The sequence below is a fragment of the Stegostoma tigrinum genome, chromosome 9 (assembly GCF_030684315.1).
Source record: "Stegostoma tigrinum isolate sSteTig4 chromosome 9, sSteTig4.hap1, whole genome shotgun sequence".
NCBI classification, from domain to species: Eukaryota; Metazoa; Chordata; class Chondrichthyes; order Orectolobiformes; family Stegostomatidae; genus Stegostoma; species Stegostoma tigrinum.
In genome coordinates this window covers 55791898-55811793 of record NC_081362.1, presented here as the reverse complement: position 1 = coordinate 55811793, position 19896 = coordinate 55791898, and the positions used below count along the sequence as shown (strand labels likewise).

Here is a 19896-nt window from a genome sequence, read left to right as displayed (position 1 = left end):
GGTTCATTTGCATTGTTTTTGCAGGAAACTACAAGTCACCACTGATGCATTGAGTAAAGAACACAAATAAGAAAAGCTAGACTCTATAGTCAGATATTATTTTACAGAATAATACGCATTCCAAGTAACACATTATTGAAACAGGAATCAAGACCCAAGTAACACCGATAAGTTTAACACATGGGAAAACAGACAGACAAATTCTAAGTAACACACACCCAAAGTTTATTCATGTCACGTTACTGCACTCTACTTGCTTTAAAATCAACTGCAAAAAGTTTATTCCTTTTTGAAACCGAGTAAATCAAACAAATTCACATTCATATCCTACAATTTAAATGCACACTTCACTGCAATTACTCAATGTTACACAGCTTTCACAGGTGTTGGAAGAAATCACATAAGCAATCGAGCCTTCCGTATCAGCATAAACACCATTGAATGCCAAGAGGCAGTGATTAGAATGTCATAGCCTGGCATTTGTGGCGCAAATGTTGCTTGGGCTAACAAGTGGCAAGTAACATTCGTGTCACACGAATGCCAGGCTAAGACCATGACAAATGAGAGACAATCTAACCACTGCCTCTTGGCATTCAATCGTGTTACCATCACTGAATCCCCACTATCTACTTCCTGGGGGTTAACCTGACCAGAGACTCAACTGGATTCACACAAACAGTGGCTACAAGAGCAGGCCAGAAGCTGGGAATACTGCAGTGAGTAACTCACCTCCTGACTCCTCAAAGCCTGTCCACCATCTACAAGGCACAAGTCGGGAGTGTGATGGAATACTCCCCACTGGTCTAAATGGATGCAGCTCCAACAACACTCAAGAAGCTTGACACCGTCCAGGACAAAGCAGCCCGCTTGATTGGTACTACCTCTACAAACATTCACTCCCCCCAAAACACACTGCAGAAATTCACCAAAGATCCTCAGACAGCACCTTCCAAACCAATGACCACTTCCATCTAGAAAGTGAAGGGCAGCAAATAAATAGGAACACCACCACTTGCAAGCTATCCTCCAAGCCACTCATCATCCTGACTTGGAAATATATCTCCGTTCCTTCATTATTGCAGGATCAAATTCCTGGGATTCCCTCCTTCACAGCATTGTGGGTCAACCCACAGCCGGAGGACTGTAGTGGCTCAAGAAGGCAGCTCACCACCACCTTCTCAGGGGCAACTAGGGACAGGCAAGAAATGTTGGCCAGCCAGTGACACCCACATCCCACAAAGTGAATAAAAAAAACACACAAAACAAATTTCTAGAAAATACAGAATAGGCTGTCATTATGTTTAAGAAAAAGAACAGTAAGTTAATGCCTCACTCAAGGCTTGTTTATCAGTGGGATGTACTTGTAACACTGACCTGTTTATTTCAGATGAATTGACAGTTCTGTATTTCAGAACATTTTCCATTTATATTTTGAATTCCTCCCCTCCAATCTCCACCCCATGTATATCCATTGGGGCTTAGTTATAAAATGATTTACTGCAGTATCTTTAAATGTTGTGGAACTGCTAGATGGTATCGAGAAAAGGATTCCAACATTTCAGGGAGTGAAGTTCACCAGCAGTGACTTGTTGGACTTTGGTCAATGTGTTCACAAGTTCAAGGATAGATTTACTTTGCTGTATGGAAAAGATGAGGTATGTAAATTTTTGATAACATGTAATTAACATCTGATTCTTTAACATTTTCAGTTTAACATGTATTGGAGGAGTGATGAGATTTGTATACATCAACTGAGAAGCTGAAGCAATGACAAACCTCTAGAGGGGAAGTTACAAAAACTACATTTATACTCTTTGCAAAATACATTAAGTTAAAGGCACGTCTACATGAAACTCCATTCCAGATTACACGGTGAAAAGATGCGGTTGGGATATTTATACAGTATGTACAAACAAGAGGAATAGTTCTGCAGCGACTACTTCAGCTTGATGTAAATATATTCTTTAGTATCCAGGTTGCATCTGCCTGTGTGAAAGGTTTATGAAGCATGATCCCTATCTTGTAAATCGTGCTGAACTTTGTCTATCCTGACTGAGTGTGATGTCAGGAGCAAATAACAAAAACTTCTAGTTGAACATAGCTGGAATTGTTCTTCTTGGATTGTGTTCTTGATAGGGATGTAGGTGTCTTTTTTTAATCTCTTTCTGAAACTTTCCCATTCTTTGTGTTTCTTCTGGTATGTCTTTCTGCAATATGTATTTTTATTTGATTGTCTCTTTTTTTCATAATGATGATCCTCTTGGCCTACCCTGTGTTAGTTTTAAGATTCGATGGAAAAGCAATGAAAATGTGGATTGTTATGTGTTTGAGAGGTAACACTTAACACATAGAGGAAGATACAGCAGAGACACCTAGAGTTCTATAAAACCATAATTCAAAGACTATCGTTCTGCTCCCAGGGCAGAAATGGCTAGCACGAGGGGTCATAGTTTTAAGCTGGTTGGTGGAAAGTATAGAGGGGATGTCAGAGGCAGGTTCTTTATGCAGAGAGTTGTGAGAGCATGGAATGCGTTGCCAGCAGCAGTTGTGGAAGCAAGGTCATTGGGGTCATTTAAGAGACTGCTGGACATGTATATGGTCACAGAAATTTGAGGGTGCATACATGAGGGTCAATGGTCGGCATAACATTGTGGGCTGAAGGGCCTGTTCTGTGCTGTACTGTTCTATGTTCTATGTTCTATGAGAACTAGAAGTTTGTGAGCCATTCTTGTCTTTTTGTTTCATTAGCTCTCCCCAGTCAGCCATCCCTCACCACCCTCTTGCTTTTTTTTAAAATCCTGCGCATCTTGTTCTTTATCCTGCCATTGGCCACTGTGCGTCCTGCCTTCTGGATTTCTCTTGTAACCCCACTGTTTTCTGGCCCACGTTAAAATCCACCACTTTGCCCAACCTGTTGGTCTTAATCCTCCTAATCTCGCCTGCTTTGTTACAGCACCTATTTTCTTGATGTCTGATGTTTTGCTTGGTGAAAGGAACTGTAGAAATGAAAGATGTTGTTGTTTCATGCCAACATAGATGTTACTGTGGCAATTATTTTTAAAAATGCCTACTAGAAGCCACAGCTAGAAAACAATCTTCAGAAAACTGTTTGTATAGTCTTCCAAACATCATTCAAAAAGCAGTTAAAACAATGAGCTGCAGAATGGCATATTTGAACTTTAGAAGGAACACGAAAGATCAGCTTCCAGGAGTAATGACACAGTATCAGTTATTTGCATACAGGTACTATATTCAGCACATTATCTTCTAAGGGAACAGGTTTCTATAAGGAAATTAGCAAGGTTAAGCATCTTAATATATTCAAAATAAAAGTCACTGCAGTGCAAATTAAGGCTTGGCCATACTGAAGTTTACCAATTCATTGACACCCATGTTTTGCGGATAATGTATCATGGCATATGGTGCAAAGGCATACCCATCAAAAAATGTCCAGATTCAATTCTCAGTCTCTGCTAATTTGGTGACCTTGGCCCAAAAAAAATCATTTGGAGCACTAGACAAGTTCTTTGCACCTTTGGGCCAACTGAAAAAAAAAACAACCTCAGCTTCCTATTCCAAACTGCTTTCCAGTGACCACTACTGAGAAACACTGTGCACACTTAACAAGGCAGGTCAGAGCTTGTCACTGATTCACTTGATAGTCAAAGAACTTGGATTTTGGAGAAGTACAAGAGGACCAGAAAGCTGCTAATGTGCCAGCCCAATTCAAAAAAATGATGCAAAAAGTGGGTAGCCACAGGCCAATTAACCTGACATCTACTGTTGGAACCTATTATTAAGGGAGTAATAACAGAACATTTAGAAAATTGTAATTTATAATTTAATAAATTAAAATACAATCAAGCAGCGTCAGCATGGCTTCAAGGAAGGGAAATTGTGTCTGACTATATTAGAGATCTTCAAGGACATCTCCACCAGAGTGGATAAAGAAAAATGAGTCGATATGTTGTATTTGGACTTCCAGATTATGTTGGACAAAGTGCCTCATTAAAGGTTGTCATAATATAACAGCCTACAGTGTTGGAGGTAGTATATCGACGTGGGTAGAGAACTAGCTAATCAGCTGGAAGTAGTGAGTGGGGATAAGGAGTTCTTTTTCAGGTTGGCAACCTCTAACTGGTGGGGTTCCACTGGGATCAGTGCTGGGATTGCAACTGTTTACAATATTCTGACGTGGAGGAAGAAAGTGCATGTACTGGAGCCAAATTAACAGATGACAAAACTAGGTGGAAAGGCAGGCTGCAAGGGGGATTACAACCAGTTTACATGGAGACATCAATAGTTTAAATAAGCGGGCAATTGGTTGGCAAGTGAAGTATAACGTGGAAAAATGTAAAGTTCCTTTTGGAAGGGGTAACAAAAGAACAGAATACTACTTAAATAGAGAAAAAGCTGCAGAAAGCTGCAACAAAGGGACTTGGGAGGATATTTCTGCCTGAAACACAGAAAGCTAGCACACAGGTGCAGCAGGTAATCAGGAAGGCAAATGAAATGTCGAACCTTATTTTAAGGGTGTTGGAGCAGAACAGCAGCGAAGTCTCAGTGAAATTGTAAACGTTGCTGATAAGACCACATAGTGTATGATAGTGGAAATACTTTTGGTCCCCTGATTTAACTAAATATATCATCTCATTGGAGGCAGCTCAGAGAAGGTTCATTAGGATGAAACTTGGTGTGGAAGGATTGTCTTATGAGCAAAGACTAAACAGGCTGGCACTCTACATACCGGAGTTTAGAAAAAGAAGAGGTGATCTCATTGAAACATAAGAATTTTTAATGGGTTTGACATGGTAACTGCTGAGAGGATGTTTCCCCTGATGGGCGAGTCTAGGGTCAGAAGGCACAGTCTCAGATTAAAGGGGTGCCAATTTACAACTGAGAGGAGGAGGAATTCCTTCACTTACACGGTTGAGTGTCTTGGAACTCCTTGCCATAAAGTGCTGACAACAATGTTTCCCTCTATCATAACTACAAGCAGAATTACTAAAAGCTCCAGTACAATCTATGGAAGTGTTCCCATTTATTTTTCAGGCAGTTATTCTCGATCGCAGAGGAATCACGTGTTATGGGAATGGCAGGAACATGGATGTGAGGGATGTTGGATCAGCCAATAATCCTAATCGGCAAAGCAGACTTGAGGGGCCAAACGGCCTTCTCTGTTCCTATTTCTTATGGCCTAACTTACTAACATTGACTGCTTACACTTTGTCAATAGAAATGGTTATTTGGAGAGGGTATCTATATATCTGACTTACCACAGCCATCCAGAAGAGTTTTTGGTGATTTAGAACTATCTCCTCTTCGCCACAGAATTGATGATCAGAGTACATCACTAATATTTTACTGAAGCCACGCCAAAATTTGCATGTCCCTTCCTAACAACATTGTGACTGCATCTACAACACACGGACTGCTGCAGTTCAATGCAACTATTTCACAGGCAATTAGAGATGGCCAACAAATGTTAGCACACCTTCATCCCATGAAGGAATACAAACAAACTTTCCAGGATTAGGTTGTGTAATTACATTTTATTTAAGCTATTCCCTTTCATACAGGTCATACAGCAGACTGCAGAGCTGTTTAAAAAAAATTAGTTCATAAAGAAAATTGAACAGGCGTTATATTGGTTTCAAAATATGCCGTTTTATCCCCCTACAAGCTTTGTATTTTACTACAAACACACATGAAGCAAAAACAAGGTCTTTGAAATCATCTCAGTGAGTATCTGCAGTCGGGAGATTGAAATAAATGCACGATAGGATAAAATCGGCTGGGGACACATTTGGACAAAAGCCTCCTAATGGCAACCTTTGTTGGTTCTGTAACAATTCACTTACATTAGTGTCTGTGCAGCTGCGACTCATATGGCTTCACTTGAATGAAAATATTAAGGCAAGAAACCACCCGCTTATTTTGTTTTCATTCAATTTTACTATAATTATTTTGTAAACTGCGCGCACAACAATACACTAAACATCTGGAGAAGCAGGTAATTAACGTGTCATAGCAAATTAACGCATTTAATACTGAGCCCATGCATGCGATCATAATTATAGCTGTTTTCTTCTAAATGATGATACTGTAGCTTAATGTTTGATATAGTGTGCAAGTAATGATTTTCTGTGTATTTGGTACAAAGAAAGGGCAGTCATGACTTGCCATGGTTCAACTAATGCAGTTCTCACACAACTGAAGTTTCACAAAGTGCACACAACAATGTTTCGCTCTATCATTACTACAAGCAGAATTGCTAAAAGCTCCAGTAAATTCTATAAAAGTGTTCCCATTTACTTTTCAAGTAGTTATACTAATGATTACAATTAGTCTATTAATTGAAAAACATTTTCTGAAATGTGCTGTACTGCCTGGTGCTCCTGTTAAAATGGATCCATTTGGCTAATTTATGTGCACAGTACACTCATATTTGCATACCAGTGGTGTACTGTATATTTAAATCAACTTTCAATGTCTCAGCTAGATATTCCACTTACAATTAAAATAACAAGTATCCCAGTCGTTTTTCTTGGATATGCAAAAACACAATGTAGGGCACAAATGTTTGCTTTATGAGCTAGTCAATAATAAGTCCCATTCCTGTGTTAATACATAGTGTTTTACTGTGTGTACTCATATGATCATACAACTTACACTGCTGGACTGAAGCATGGCAAACGTCTTCAAATAAAATTTCATTGGCAGAACTAAAAACACAAAACTAGAAAACATGATAGCTTTATTACGAGACTGTCAACATCCACATTTCCACACACACACTAAGACTCGTGCACATGTCACCCACCTCCTTCCAATGCACCATCATGAGCCTTTGGCCATCATTATACCCATCCCACTGTAGAATTTTCACTCAGTTCTCCAAATCTACAATTTCTTCTCATCGCCTAAAGCCCTCGCAAAACCTAGCCCTTCAACAAAAACCAAAACAACTGCAGATTCTGTCAAAACAGAAATTATTGGAAAAGTTAAGCAGGCCTGGCAGTATCTGTAGAGAGAAATCAGAGTTAGCATTTTAGTGATCCTTCCTCAGAACGGATGGTAGCTAGGAAAATGTCAAGAGTGGATAACGAGGGTGAATAGCTATTAATGGGGACTGTTAGTGGCTAACAATGGATTGTGTGTAATAGCAGACTTTTGATAACAAGGAACAAAAACAAAAACAAAGTTACTGGAAAAGATCAGCATATATGGCAGCATCTGTGAAGGAGAAAACAGTTAACGTTTCAGGTCCGGTGGCCCTCCCTCAGAACTGGACTCAGGTAGGCAAGGACAAAGGGAACACTATCAATTAGAGAGTTCAATAACTTTAGGACTTGAGTTCTGCTATGTCCTTACCTGAACTCCCACATACCAGGGCCTTGTTATCATAGTCTGCTATTAGACACAACCTATCGTTGGCCACTAACAGTCCCCATTAATAGCTATTCACCTTCTGAGCCAGATTGTTACTCATGCCTTTGTCAGTCCAACTGTTCTTCTCTCTTTGGGCTCTATCCCACCTATCATTTACTCCTTACCCACTACCCTCATATTATTTTCTGCACATAGACCGATGTTTTCCTAGCTACCATCAGCTCTGAGGAAGGATGTTAACTCTGATTTTTCTCCACAGATGCTGCCAGACCTACTGAGCTTTTCCAGCAATTTCAAGCAATTCTACCTCAAAACAGCTCATTACAAAGTGGTGTGTTCAAATTTTAAGAGATGAATTGCTGGTGAAATATAGAAAAGAGTAGCAGTTAGCCATTTTGCCCTACGCGCCTGCTCTGCCACTCAATAGGATTATGGCTGATCCTGTGAGATGTTGTGTTTTAGTATTGCATACAAAGGACAGGACTTGTACAATTCATGGGCAATGTTGTAGAGCAGAGACCTAGGGGTTCAGCTACATAATTCATTGAAATTTGCGTCACAGGTAGACAGAATCGTCAAAGGAGGCATTTAGCATGCTTGCTTTCATTGCTCAGTCTTTTGAGTACAGGAACTGGGAAGTCATGTTGAGATTATATAGGACATTGGTGAGGCCTCTTCTGGAGTACCGTGTCCAGTCCTGGGCACCCTATTACAGGAAGGATGTTAAACTGGAGAGGGTTCAGAACAGATTTACCAAGATGTTTCAGAAATAATGGGAACTGCAAATGCCGGAGAATCCGAGATAACAAAGTGTAGAGCTGGATGAACACAGCAGACCATGCAGCGTCTCAGGAGCACAAAAGCTGATGTTTCAGGCCTCGACTCTTCATCAGACCCTTTTCTTTTTCCACTGGAGCATAGGAGCTTGAGGGGTGACCATATTGAGGTTTATAAAATTATGAGGGGCATAGAAAAGGTGAATGACAAGGGTGTTTCTTTTGGGTGGGGAATTCAAAACTAGGGGGTATATTTTTAAGATGAGAAAAGAAAATTTTAAAAAGGACACAAGGGGCAACTTTTTCTTTTATTTAAGAAAATAGTGTGGTGTGTGTGTGGAATGAACTGCCAAAGTGGTGGATGCAGTTACAGAGTTACGTTTAAAAGGCATTTGGATAAGCGCACAAATCAGAAAGGTTTGAAGAGAAATGGACTAAGTGCAGGCAGGTGGGACTGGTTTAATTTGGGAACATGGTCAGCACGGACTAATAGGACCAAACGGTCCACTTCCATGCTGTATGACTGTAATCTCAATACGATGCTCCTGCTTTCTCTCATATCCACTGATGCCTTTAAAATCCAAAAATGCATCTCTCTCTTTCTTGAATATATACAGTGATTAGGCCTCCATAGCCTTTCATAGTAGAGAATTCTACATGTTCAATCTCTTTTAAAGAACACAGATAGAATGTAGAACAGTACAGGCACTTTGGCCCATGATGTTGTTCCAACCTATTATCCTACTCTAAGATCAAACTTCCGTGCATATCGTACTTTTTGCTATCCTCCATGTGCCTATCCAAGAGTCGCTTGAATGTCCCTAAAGCATCTGGCTCCACTACCACCGCTGGCAGCACATTCCAAACGCCCACCACTGTGTAATGAACCTACCTCTGACATCTTCCCCATGCCTTCCTCCAATCACCTTAAAATTATGCTTCCTCATAATAGTCATTTCCGCCCTGGGAAAAAGGCTCTGCCTGTCCACTCTACCTATGCCTCTCATCATCTCGTAAACCTCTAAGTCACGTTTCATCCTTCTTCGCTCCAATGAAAAAGCCCTAGCTCCCACAACCTTCCCTCATAAGACCCGCCCTCCAGTGCTGGGAGCATCCCGGTAAATCTCCTCTCCACCGTCTCTAAAGCTTCCACATCCTTCCTATAATGAGGCGACCAGAGCTGAACACAATATTCCAAGTGTGGTCTAACCAGGGTTTTATTCAGCTGCAGCATAACCTCGTGGCTCTTAAACTCAATTCTCCTGCCAATGAAAGCCAACATAGCATGCACTTTAACAACTATCAACTTGGGTAGCAACTTTGAGGGATCTATGGACATGGACCTCAAGATCCCTCTGTTCCTCCACACTGCCAAGAATCATGCCATCAACCCTGAGTGAAGAAATATTTCATCATGAGTCCTAAATGGCCTACCTTGCATCCCGAGTGAGAGATCAGGTTGCAGACTCCACAACCAGTGAAAACATCCACCCACGTCTAGTCTGTCTAGCTTTGTTAGAATTTTATATGTTTCAATCAGATTCCCTTTCATTCTTCAAAACTAGTGAATATAGGCCCAGCATCTCTCATTCTAGGGCAATCCTGCCATTCCCAGTAACAGCCTAGTAAACCTCCACTGTACTCCCTCTACAACAAGTATATCCGTAGGGAGGCCTTTCTCCAACTGTGGTCTCAGCAAGTCCTGTTAAACTACATTATGACACCCCTGCTTCTGAAATCCCTTTGCAAGGAGGACCAGCAAACCATCTTCCTTCCAAACAGCTTGCTGCACTTGCCTGTCTACTTCCATTGACGAATGTACAGTGACACACAGATCCCTTTGTACATTCAGATTTCCTCACATTGTCCTATTTCAAGGATGCTCTGCCATTGTGTTTTTCACACCAAAGTGTGTAAGTTCAAATTTAGCCACATTGCTGTGCATCTGTCATGTATTTGTCCACTCACTCAACTTGTCTAAATCACCAAGAAGCCGCCTCCTCACAACTCATTCAAATGTTATGTGGAAAATACAACTGGACCCAATTCAATGTATACATGACATTCATTTGGGAAAGAATATGAAAACCTTTCCACATCTGAAGTGTTAATGGAGACTGCATCTGCTATCATGAAGAACTGAACTGAACTTCACTGCTTCCCTTCACTAGGTTTATAGGAATTTTGAATGGAAACAAAAGAATTGTGGCAATTTCCACAGACCTCCCAGCTGATGATGCTCCAGATCAGCATCCAAAAAGTAACACGGTACCAAACCATTAAATGGGAAATTAGTATTTAGCATTGAAAGCAGGGACCCAACAACAGGGAAAAGAGAAACTACTTTAAAAAGAAGTCTTACCTTTAAGTGGAATAGAGAGACATGCCATTTCAGGAACTGGAATCAGATTCAATTATTGATTAGTAAGCAACCAAAATATCACTAAGATTTTAGGGTAAATTTGGGCCTCGGGTTGTCGACGTTGTAGTTGGTTGGCTCGCTGAGCTGGTTCCCTGCTTTGCAGATGTTTCATTACCCTGCTGGGTAACGTCATCAGTGCAGCCTCCGATATTTAATCATTTACACCAAAATATCATTTTTTAAAACAAGACTCACAAATCAGTTTTGGCATCAAACAAATTGCAGTTCATTGTACAGTTGGAAATGAAAATCTTAGCCATTCCAAATAGATAATTCCAGCGAGTTTTGAGAAGATTTGTAGCTCAGGTTGAGTTTCTGGATGTGAGTTTGCTCGCTGAGCTGGAAGGTTAGTTTTCAGACATTTCGTCACCATTCTAGGTAACATCATCAGTGAGCCTCTGGTGAAGTGCTGGTGTTATGTCCCGCTTTCTATTTACCTGAAAAGAGATAAGTAGAAAGCGGGACATAACACAAGCACTTCACCGGAGGCTCACTAATGTTACCTAGAATGGTGACGAAATGTCTGAAAACTAACCTTCCAGCTCAGCGAGCAAACTTACATCCAGATAATTCCCAGGGTGAAATTGTTAACAACTGTACACAATGCTGAGAAATGAGTTTAAAATATTTTGCAAGAGCCTAGGTCTAGATTGAATGGGGGCTGCAGAGGTCTCATCCACCGGCTGAAGAATGGGAAAGAGCCCTCCTTTGGGAAGACCCATGAACTTAAGTGATATTCAGACGCTTAATTGTACAGCAGAAAGACTTCCCTAGGATCATGGGCCTCAGGGGCACATGCCCCACATACCCAAAGCCACCAGCTGAACAAAGGCTGGCACGAGGGAGATAGTCACTACAGCATCCACTGAATTCTACAGCTCAAGCCCCAACGGAGAATGTCAGGACGACAGTTGGGAGGGAAGGGGGTCACCAGCAAGGATACAGTGGTGGCTTGCAGGCCCTGTTTCCCAATGCTAGATTTTTTGATGAAGCACCAAGTCCCTTTGAGTGAGGAATCTGATACACACACTGCACGGTAGCCAACCTACAGAGTAAATCACACACTGAACGGCTTCAAATCGATAGGTACAGCAGGAAAACAGTTCTTTTGATCCTCCCACTTAAATTTAATTGGGGGTAGACAGAGGAAATAGATGGAAACTCCCCACAATCATCTTCCCACCTGATCAAACAAGACTCCTCCCACCAAGCCCATCATGCGGGAGGCCATTAAACTGTGCACTTCAAAACGGTGAACAAGAAAAGGATCTTCAAGGCACCAATGAAGCATCTTTTGTACAGGTTGTACAATGCACCTTTTCCTGAAATTGGCCCTCTCTTTCAAATCACACAAGGAAACAAACATTCTACAAAATTTCTTCCACAAGTCCAGTCAACTAAGTCTTTACAAATCACAAGATTTTCCTCATGATCCAGCAAAGTTTACACAAGATATTTCCATTAACTATCTTTTTATACATCAATCAGAAAGAGAATAACAGCAAGAACTGCAGATGCTAGAAATGTGAAACAAAAAAAAGATTACTGGAGAAACTCAATTTGGCTGACAACATCAGTGGGCAGAAAGCACGAATCAAAGAGCTATTTGCTTAGTACAACACAGTGAACGAGTTAAGCCTGGCACCACAGACTACTTTCATTGAAAGATAGCAGGGTCATTATAATTGACAGGTAGAAATTACTTTTCTGCTGGTTAGACTTCTCAATAACTCTTCCATTAGCCACAAAAAAAAAATGGATATCTGATGTTTCAGAGTTAATGGGAACTGCAGACGCTGGAGAATCCGAGATAACAAAGTGTGGAGCTGGATGAACACAGCAGGCCACGCAGCATCTTAACATCAGCTTTTGTGCTCCTAAGATGCCGCTTGGTCTACTTCATCCAGCCCTACACTTTGTTATCTCGGATATCTGATGTAGCTCTGTTAATACTCAAGTATTGCATTACTATGAAATTTTATGTTAAAGCCATGATACCTTTTGTCATTTGATGTCTCCTGCCCTACACCTATTGGAGACTGTCCCTATGCTCTTCCGACACTCCACCTTTTCATTTATTCAAAACCTGCTCCATTTCTGTACAGCTTAGTTATGACAAAAGGTCAGAGATCTGAGGCGTCAACGCTAATTTGCTCTCTATCAAACCTGTTAGAATTGTGTGTTTCTTGCATTGTCTGTTTTTATTTCAAATTTCCAGCAACTACAGGCAGTACAACAGTATTTTCTGGAGTCCCGTGCTAGCAGAGGTCATTAATTGGGATGGGAAGTTTCATGTGTCAAGTGTTAAGAGGATACCAAAGGAAGTGGGAAAGAGATGGGGTAAAACTAGGAGTGGCAAAGGATGAGGATGAAAGGTCCTATTGGGAGTGAAAAGCATGCCCACGATCACACAGTCACTTCCCACACAGAGGAATTCTTAACAGTGAAATGTTCTTCAAAAATGAAAATGAGAAATGCAAGTCTGACACACAAAAGTCCCTAACATTAAAATTGTTGATCTTGCCCAAACAGGTCACATGCGGCCTGATGTAATTAGAGACGCTCTTTCCCAGTTAGAGCAGAGAGCGCTGTTGGAGCTAAAGAGGTGTTTTACTCTCTCTCAAATGATATACACAGCTGGTTAGCTGTACAGCAGGTTTGAGATAGTGACACCACTAAGGTGAGCTCAACTGCCTCACCAGCTGAGGTTACCAAAGAGCCCCACCTTCTCAATCTCACTCCTCACCTCAAAGTGTGGTGACCCTCAGGTTAAACCATCAATCAGTCGTATTTCTCCAATGAGAGAAGCGCCAAGTGAGACTATGTATTTTTACTTTACATACCAGTGTCCATTGAAGAAGAAAGACAGTTTACATTCACAGGACTTTAAATCCTGGCCTGTTTGACCATGGCTACGCTGACAATGTTAAATGCTTTAAAATAGTGAGAAGTTAAGAGATCTCTGGAATTCATTGTTGGTTATCATCATAAGTACTTCACATTAAAAAAACACACACATACTACTGAGGACATATAAATCTTCCAACAGACAATAACCTTTGTTAGGCATACCTTGAACTCCCTGAAGTAACAGATCAACTCCATTCCTGTAGAAATTGAAGGCACCTTCATAATCTTGTTCTGCTTCTTTCTGCAATGCCAGCTTTATCTGTTCGCCTGCCTTTGCCAAGTAATCGCCTTTCCCCGTTGTTCGTCTGAGACTTCCAATTGGTTGCGACCACATGCCCATGCCTCCTTCTGCCCCATCTTGACTCCTTTCCTGAGAAGGAACTGTAGCTGATCTTGTGGGTTCAGGGGAGGAACTGTGTCTTGTGTATCTGCTTGGGGAACTTCTATTTGATGCCATTCCATCATCACATTCAGCAAGAGAATCCCCATCCACTGTCAGTGACAGCAGGTCACTATCACTGGATAAACCTGGTTGATCGCTTTCTACAAGAAAACGAAGGCAGGAGATAATGAGAAAAGGTTCAGTAAATACATGGGCGGAATAGAGTATGTAACTTTCAATAAAATTCAAATAGTTATTAGCCAGCGTTGTCACTTGTACCGTAAGATTAAACTGTGACTTAAAGAACCAGAATTCTAACAGTACTTATAATACAGATTCAGTTCACCCGAACAAATTTATCAAGTTTTTTTTAAGATTCATAGGTTCCTCGCTTGTAGAGCAACCCATCTCAGAAGAAGCAGGTTGCTTCTTTCATTAAAGGAAACGTCACTCGACCTGAAACTTGAACTTTGGTTTCTCTCCACAGACGCTGCCAGACCCACTGAGCTTTTCCAGCAATTTTTGGTTCTGCTCTTTTTCATTGTCTGGTGACAGATGTACCAAAAAGCCTCCAATGTTGAATAGAAAAATAAAGTAATGACAGTTTTACATGTCAAGGTGATTATAACCCGAGGAACATTTGCAGTTTTATGAAATTTAGCTTTTTAGTGCTCCATTCTAAACATCTTACAACCCAGGTGTTTTTAGGCTTCCAGTTTGAGAAGCACGGAAGTCTCAGCTGTTCACCCAGTCTGCTGCACATTTTTAGCTACTAATCTCAATCTAACATCTGAGTTGTGAAGCCTAGAAATGCGTTGAATCAGAAACATTATTTTCACAATTCTCTGCACAAATCTAATATCAAAATATCTATAATCCTTTTGTTTATAAAGGGAAGCTCTGTTTATAACTAATCCCGTATATGGGTCATTGATGTATCTAACACTTCCAGTCTTGCTATCACCATCATACACCGTACATATACTTCACCCCGCTCCATTTTCAAAGTTAGGTGCCTGTTCCCCATAGCACCATCCCACTGAGAATGCAGAAGATCAAATTACATGGACTTCAGTAAGGCATTCAACAAGGTTTCGCATGGTAGACTGGTTCGCAAGGTTAGATCACATGGAATCCAGAGGGACCAAGCTAAATGGATACAAACTTGGTTTGAAGGTAAGAGTGAGGATAGTGGTGGAGGGCTGTTTTTCAGACTGGGGGCTTGTGACCAGTGGGGTGCTACAAGAATTGGTGGTGGGTCCAATACTTTTTGCCATTTATATAAAAGTGATTTGGATGTGAATACAGAAGGTATGGGTTAGTAAGTTTGCAGAAGTCAACAAAATTGATGGTGTAGTGAACAGTGAAGATTATCTCAGAGCACAGTGGGACCTTGATCAGATGGACCGATGGTCTGAGGAGTTGCAGAAGAAATTTAATTTAGATAAATGTGAGGTGTTGTATTTTGGTAAAGCAAATCAGGGCAGGATTTATACAGTCAATGGTAGGATCCATGGGTTTGGCAAAAATTTACAAGGATGTTGCCAGGTTTGGAGGGTTTGATCTATAGGGAGTGACTGAATAGGTTGGGGCTATTTCTCCCCTGGAGCATCAGAGGCTGAGGGTGATCATATACACGTTTATAAAATCATGAGGGCCATGGATAGGGTGATTAGCCAAGGTCTTTTTCCCCTCTGCCAAGGCTAGGGGAGTTCAAAACTGGACAGCATAGGTTTAAGGTGAGAGGGGTAAGAGTTAAAAGGGATATAAGGGGTGATTCCTTCATGCAGAAGGTGGTGCATGTATGAAACAAGCCGCCAGTGGAAGGGGAGGCTGGCACAATTACAACATTTAAAAGGCACCTAGATGGGTACATGATAGGAAGGGTTTAGAGGGATATGATCCAAATGTTGGCAAATGGGACTACATCAGTTGGGGATATCTGGTCAGCATGGACAAGTTGGACCGAAGGGTGTGTTTCTATGCTGTATAACTCTATGATTCTGACCTAGCACTCCTGTCACATTCAGCAACTTCTGCCTTCAGTCCTTTTTTCTTTATGCCACCTTCTGTCCACCCTACAAATACCTCTTTCCATTGACCAGTCGAATAAACTGCATTTGTCTGATCATATTCTACTCTACCAACATTAACCTAAAAATCTGCTTTGTTATTAAAATTCCAACAAACTGGGTAAAACAAATAAACTAGAAGTGGATTAAGTGCTTATGGATCATTAAAACTCATTGCCAGCTAACCAGAAACATTTAGCATGAAGTATAGCTTTATCGGCTGTATCTTACTGAGGAGGTTATTCCCCAGATCATGAAGGGAGTGTCTGGTGCTTACAAAGTTTGCAACTCACTACCGCTACTGCAACAAACATCACCTGACTTAAGCTCCAAGTCTGCATAATCTTCACTGACAGCACTGGTATATCTCAGCAAAGCCTAGTTTGGATAAATCCTAGCAATGTCTAAACTCGTATCAAACCCCAAGACCTCAAAATTTCACAATGCTGTCAGTCCTCAACATTCTCAGTAAGTACTTTGAAGCTCTAAAAATACCAATTCTAAGAAGTTCACAACCACCTCTAATGCCCCCTAGCCTGGATACTCATCAGCGTCATTACATGACCTTACATAGCATTTCAAAAAGGGAAAGAAATAACTCAAATGACAAGAAATAAAAAGGAACAATTCCAATGATGTGCATTTCTTATGAAAAAAATCTGCTCAAAAATAGAGAACTGAAGAGAACAATATCATAATTACACCCTGTAAAAGTTTACTTTAAAAAATTCCTTGGAAGAGGTGATGAGTCTCAATGTTTCAGGCAGTGTCCTATTGTTGTCTGGAGGAATGACCAGAACAGGTGAAAGAGATAGCTCTGTCTCATGGAGGATGGGAGCATGGGTGGGATCTTACAGCCGATTGTTCAGCTATGGTGGTGACGTCTTCACAGGATTTGGGGACCACTTTGCAGAACACCTACGCTCGGTTCGCACTAAACAACCGCCTCCCAGTCACGAACCATTTCAACTCCCCCTCCCTTTCCTCAGATGACATGTCCATCCCGGGCCTCCTGCAGTGCCATAATGATGCCACCCGAAGGTTTCAGGAACAACAACTCATATTCTGCTTGGGAACCCTGCAGCCCAATGGTATCAATGTGGACATCACAAGCTTCAAAATCTCCCCTCCCTGACCACATTCCAAAACTAGCCAAGCTCGTTCCCGCCTCCCTAACCTATCCTTCCTCCCGCCTACACCCTCCTCCCACCTCAAGCCCCACCCCCATCTACCAGCGTCAGCCCATCCCCTTGACCAGGCTAGTCCAGGGAAGACAGACTATCTCCTCCTTACCTCCTCACCTTTAATGGCTCCATCTCTGTCTCTTTGACCTGTCTGTCTCCTCTCCACCTATCATCTTCTCCTCTATCCATTTTCTATCCACTTCCCCCTGCCTCCCTATTTATTTCAGAACCCCCTTCCCCTCCCGCATTTCTGATGAAGGGTCTAGGCCCTCTGATGCTACTTGGCCTGCTATGCTCATCCAGCTCTGCACCTTGTTATCTCTTTACAGGCTTTATAGGCTGCGACGTGTTTCCCGATGCAGATGAATCAACGTTTCAGGCTGCAGCAGGTGGTCTGTAACATCACTGTTACATCACTCTGTTTGTTACTCACTGCTAACCTAAGGAAGCAACTGACACTAAAGAGGACTGCATAACATTCACTTACCATAGAAGCAGTTGCAGCATGTTGGTGGGTTCAGGATAACAATTATCCCCATGGTTCAGAATGCCATTGACTACTCATATGGCTTTTCCTGCCCCACATTTAAAAGCAGAACAGTGCCAGAACTGCACAAGGGTCTACTCTGAAAGCACAGTTAAAGTACAACCATGCACACATGATCATTACAGGTGCTGCCCAAATATGGCTCAGAGCCACAGACTGTATCTATCAAGCATACTATTCAGTTCATGATGTCAATACTCAACCCAATAGCATTTACAAATTTCACCACGTAGGCTATTAGTTCATTCCAACAAGATATCTGATGCCTACCCCATCATAGAACAACCCTGTTATAATGACCACAGCAAGTGTCACAACTCATTGCCACAAATAGTACATGGCAAACAGCTAACAGAGGGAGAGAAAAGGCGGGTGTGAATCAAAATAAACCCTTTCAGGGCATTCACTGAACCAAATGCAAACCCTTTTATTCAAAATATATATTCAGGAAGATGCTAAAGGGGACAGACGAAGGAAAGGGTGTTTCCTCATGTGGGGCAATCTAGAACTAGAGGTTCCAATTTTCAGATAAGGTGTAGCAGATTTAAAATGGAGGCAATGAGAAACTACTTTTCTCAAAGGGCTGTAAATCTGTGGAATTCATTACCCAAAAAATTGTGCAGGATGTCAGGACATTGGGTAAACTTAAAGAGCAGACAGGCAGATTTTTAATTAGTAACAAATTGAAGGGTCATGAAGAGTGGGCAGGAAAGTGGAGTCGAGGCTAAGATGAGATCAGCCACGATCATATGAAGTGGCGGAGCAGGCTCAAGGGGCTGAATTACGTACTCCTGGTGAGTTCTTATGTTCAACGTGGGAGTCATTGGCACTTGTTGGACAATCCCAACTGTCCTTCACCTAAGTGACTGCTCAACAACTTCAAAAGAGCAGAAGAGTTAACCACATTTCTGCAAAATCAAGATTCACATTAGGCCATACTGGGAACGGTGGCTGATATCCTTCCCTAAAGCAGGGACGGTGAACCAGGTGTGTTTTTATGGCACTGATAATCTTAGGTCATGTTTGCTATTAGGCACAGCAGGTTTCAATTCTTGACTTATTCATTGAATTTTTATTGCACTAGCTACTATTTTTGAATTTGAACCCATGTCCTCAGAGAATTAGCCTAAACTCCTGGATTACTAGTCTAGTGACACATCAAAAGGACTCCCTTATTCTCCATTCCTCATTGTCCAATCTATGACAGTCCCATGCCATGTCTTCCTGTATCACTGACCAGCACAGCATTCTCTTGCTACAAAAGATGAAATAAAACTCACTACAACCATTCCTAAGGAACTGTAAAATCAAATGAACCATCCATTAGTTTATAAAAAAATTAACTAATCACCGTTGTACATTCCCATAGTGCCTCCTTTTCTAGTACCTTTGCTAACCTAATGCAATGAAATTTTTTGTGCTATCAGCAAAAACTGACAGGTTAGCTGAACATGGCAATTTTACCATCTTTTTTCCAGGCCTAATCTACTTTTTACCTAGTACAGACTCCACTTTTTGCAACAGAAAGCAGCATAAGCAGGTCGAATGCACTTTTACAGGTTAGATTCAAGTTTACATAGCGGCCTCGGGGGAGAAAAATAAATAAGGCATCACCAACTCCTAATGGCAGAAACAGCTTTCCAGCAGGGCAGCATTCAGGAACAGGTACCACTGCCAGCCAAAACAGATGTGGTTATCACTAATGGCATGAGATAATGCTGAGTCATGCCCAAGAGATCCTTCACAGCCCCTCAAAATGAGATTCTAACCAAAAGAAAGCCTATTCTTCCTGGTGCTCGGACGTAGCCACCCTGGCAAGCCATTGCTCCCTGGATCTAAAATACCTTACAGTAAAATGCCGTCCCTGCTACCTACTGTAAGAATTCAACTCCACCACCCTGACAGCAGGTGCGAGGTAGACAGTGGGGCTCCGAAAGTTTGTGTTTTCAAACAAACCTGGTGTTTTGCGATTTCTGACCTTGTCCACCCCAGTCCTACACCATCACCTCCACATCACGGCAGTACGTAAAAGATAGAAGTAAAAATATGCACTAAAGTCTAAGACCAAAGAAGAATAAGATGCATCAATCGACAGGTGGATATGGAGGTTATGTCATTGGACTAGAAATATATAGACATCTAGGCCAATGCTTTAGGTACATAGGTTCAAATCTTACCAATTGTAGTTAGTGGAATTTGAATGTAATTAAT

The 19896-nt window shown here is 41.4% G+C and overlaps 1 protein-coding gene across 2 annotated transcripts in view; it reads right to left on the bottom strand.

The window, feature by feature from the left end:
* The window catches only part of rps6kc1 (ribosomal protein S6 kinase polypeptide 1), a 161486-nt gene that overhangs the window by 83625 nt on the left and 57965 nt on the right, over positions 1 to 19896 (bottom strand). For both annotated transcript variants that reach the window (XM_048536017.2, XM_048536018.2), the window contains one exon: positions 13663 to 14043. In XM_048536017.2, coding sequence (XP_048391974.2) covers positions 13663 to 14043 — 381 coding nt within the window. The remainder of the gene's footprint in view (positions 1 to 13662; positions 14044 to 19896) is intronic.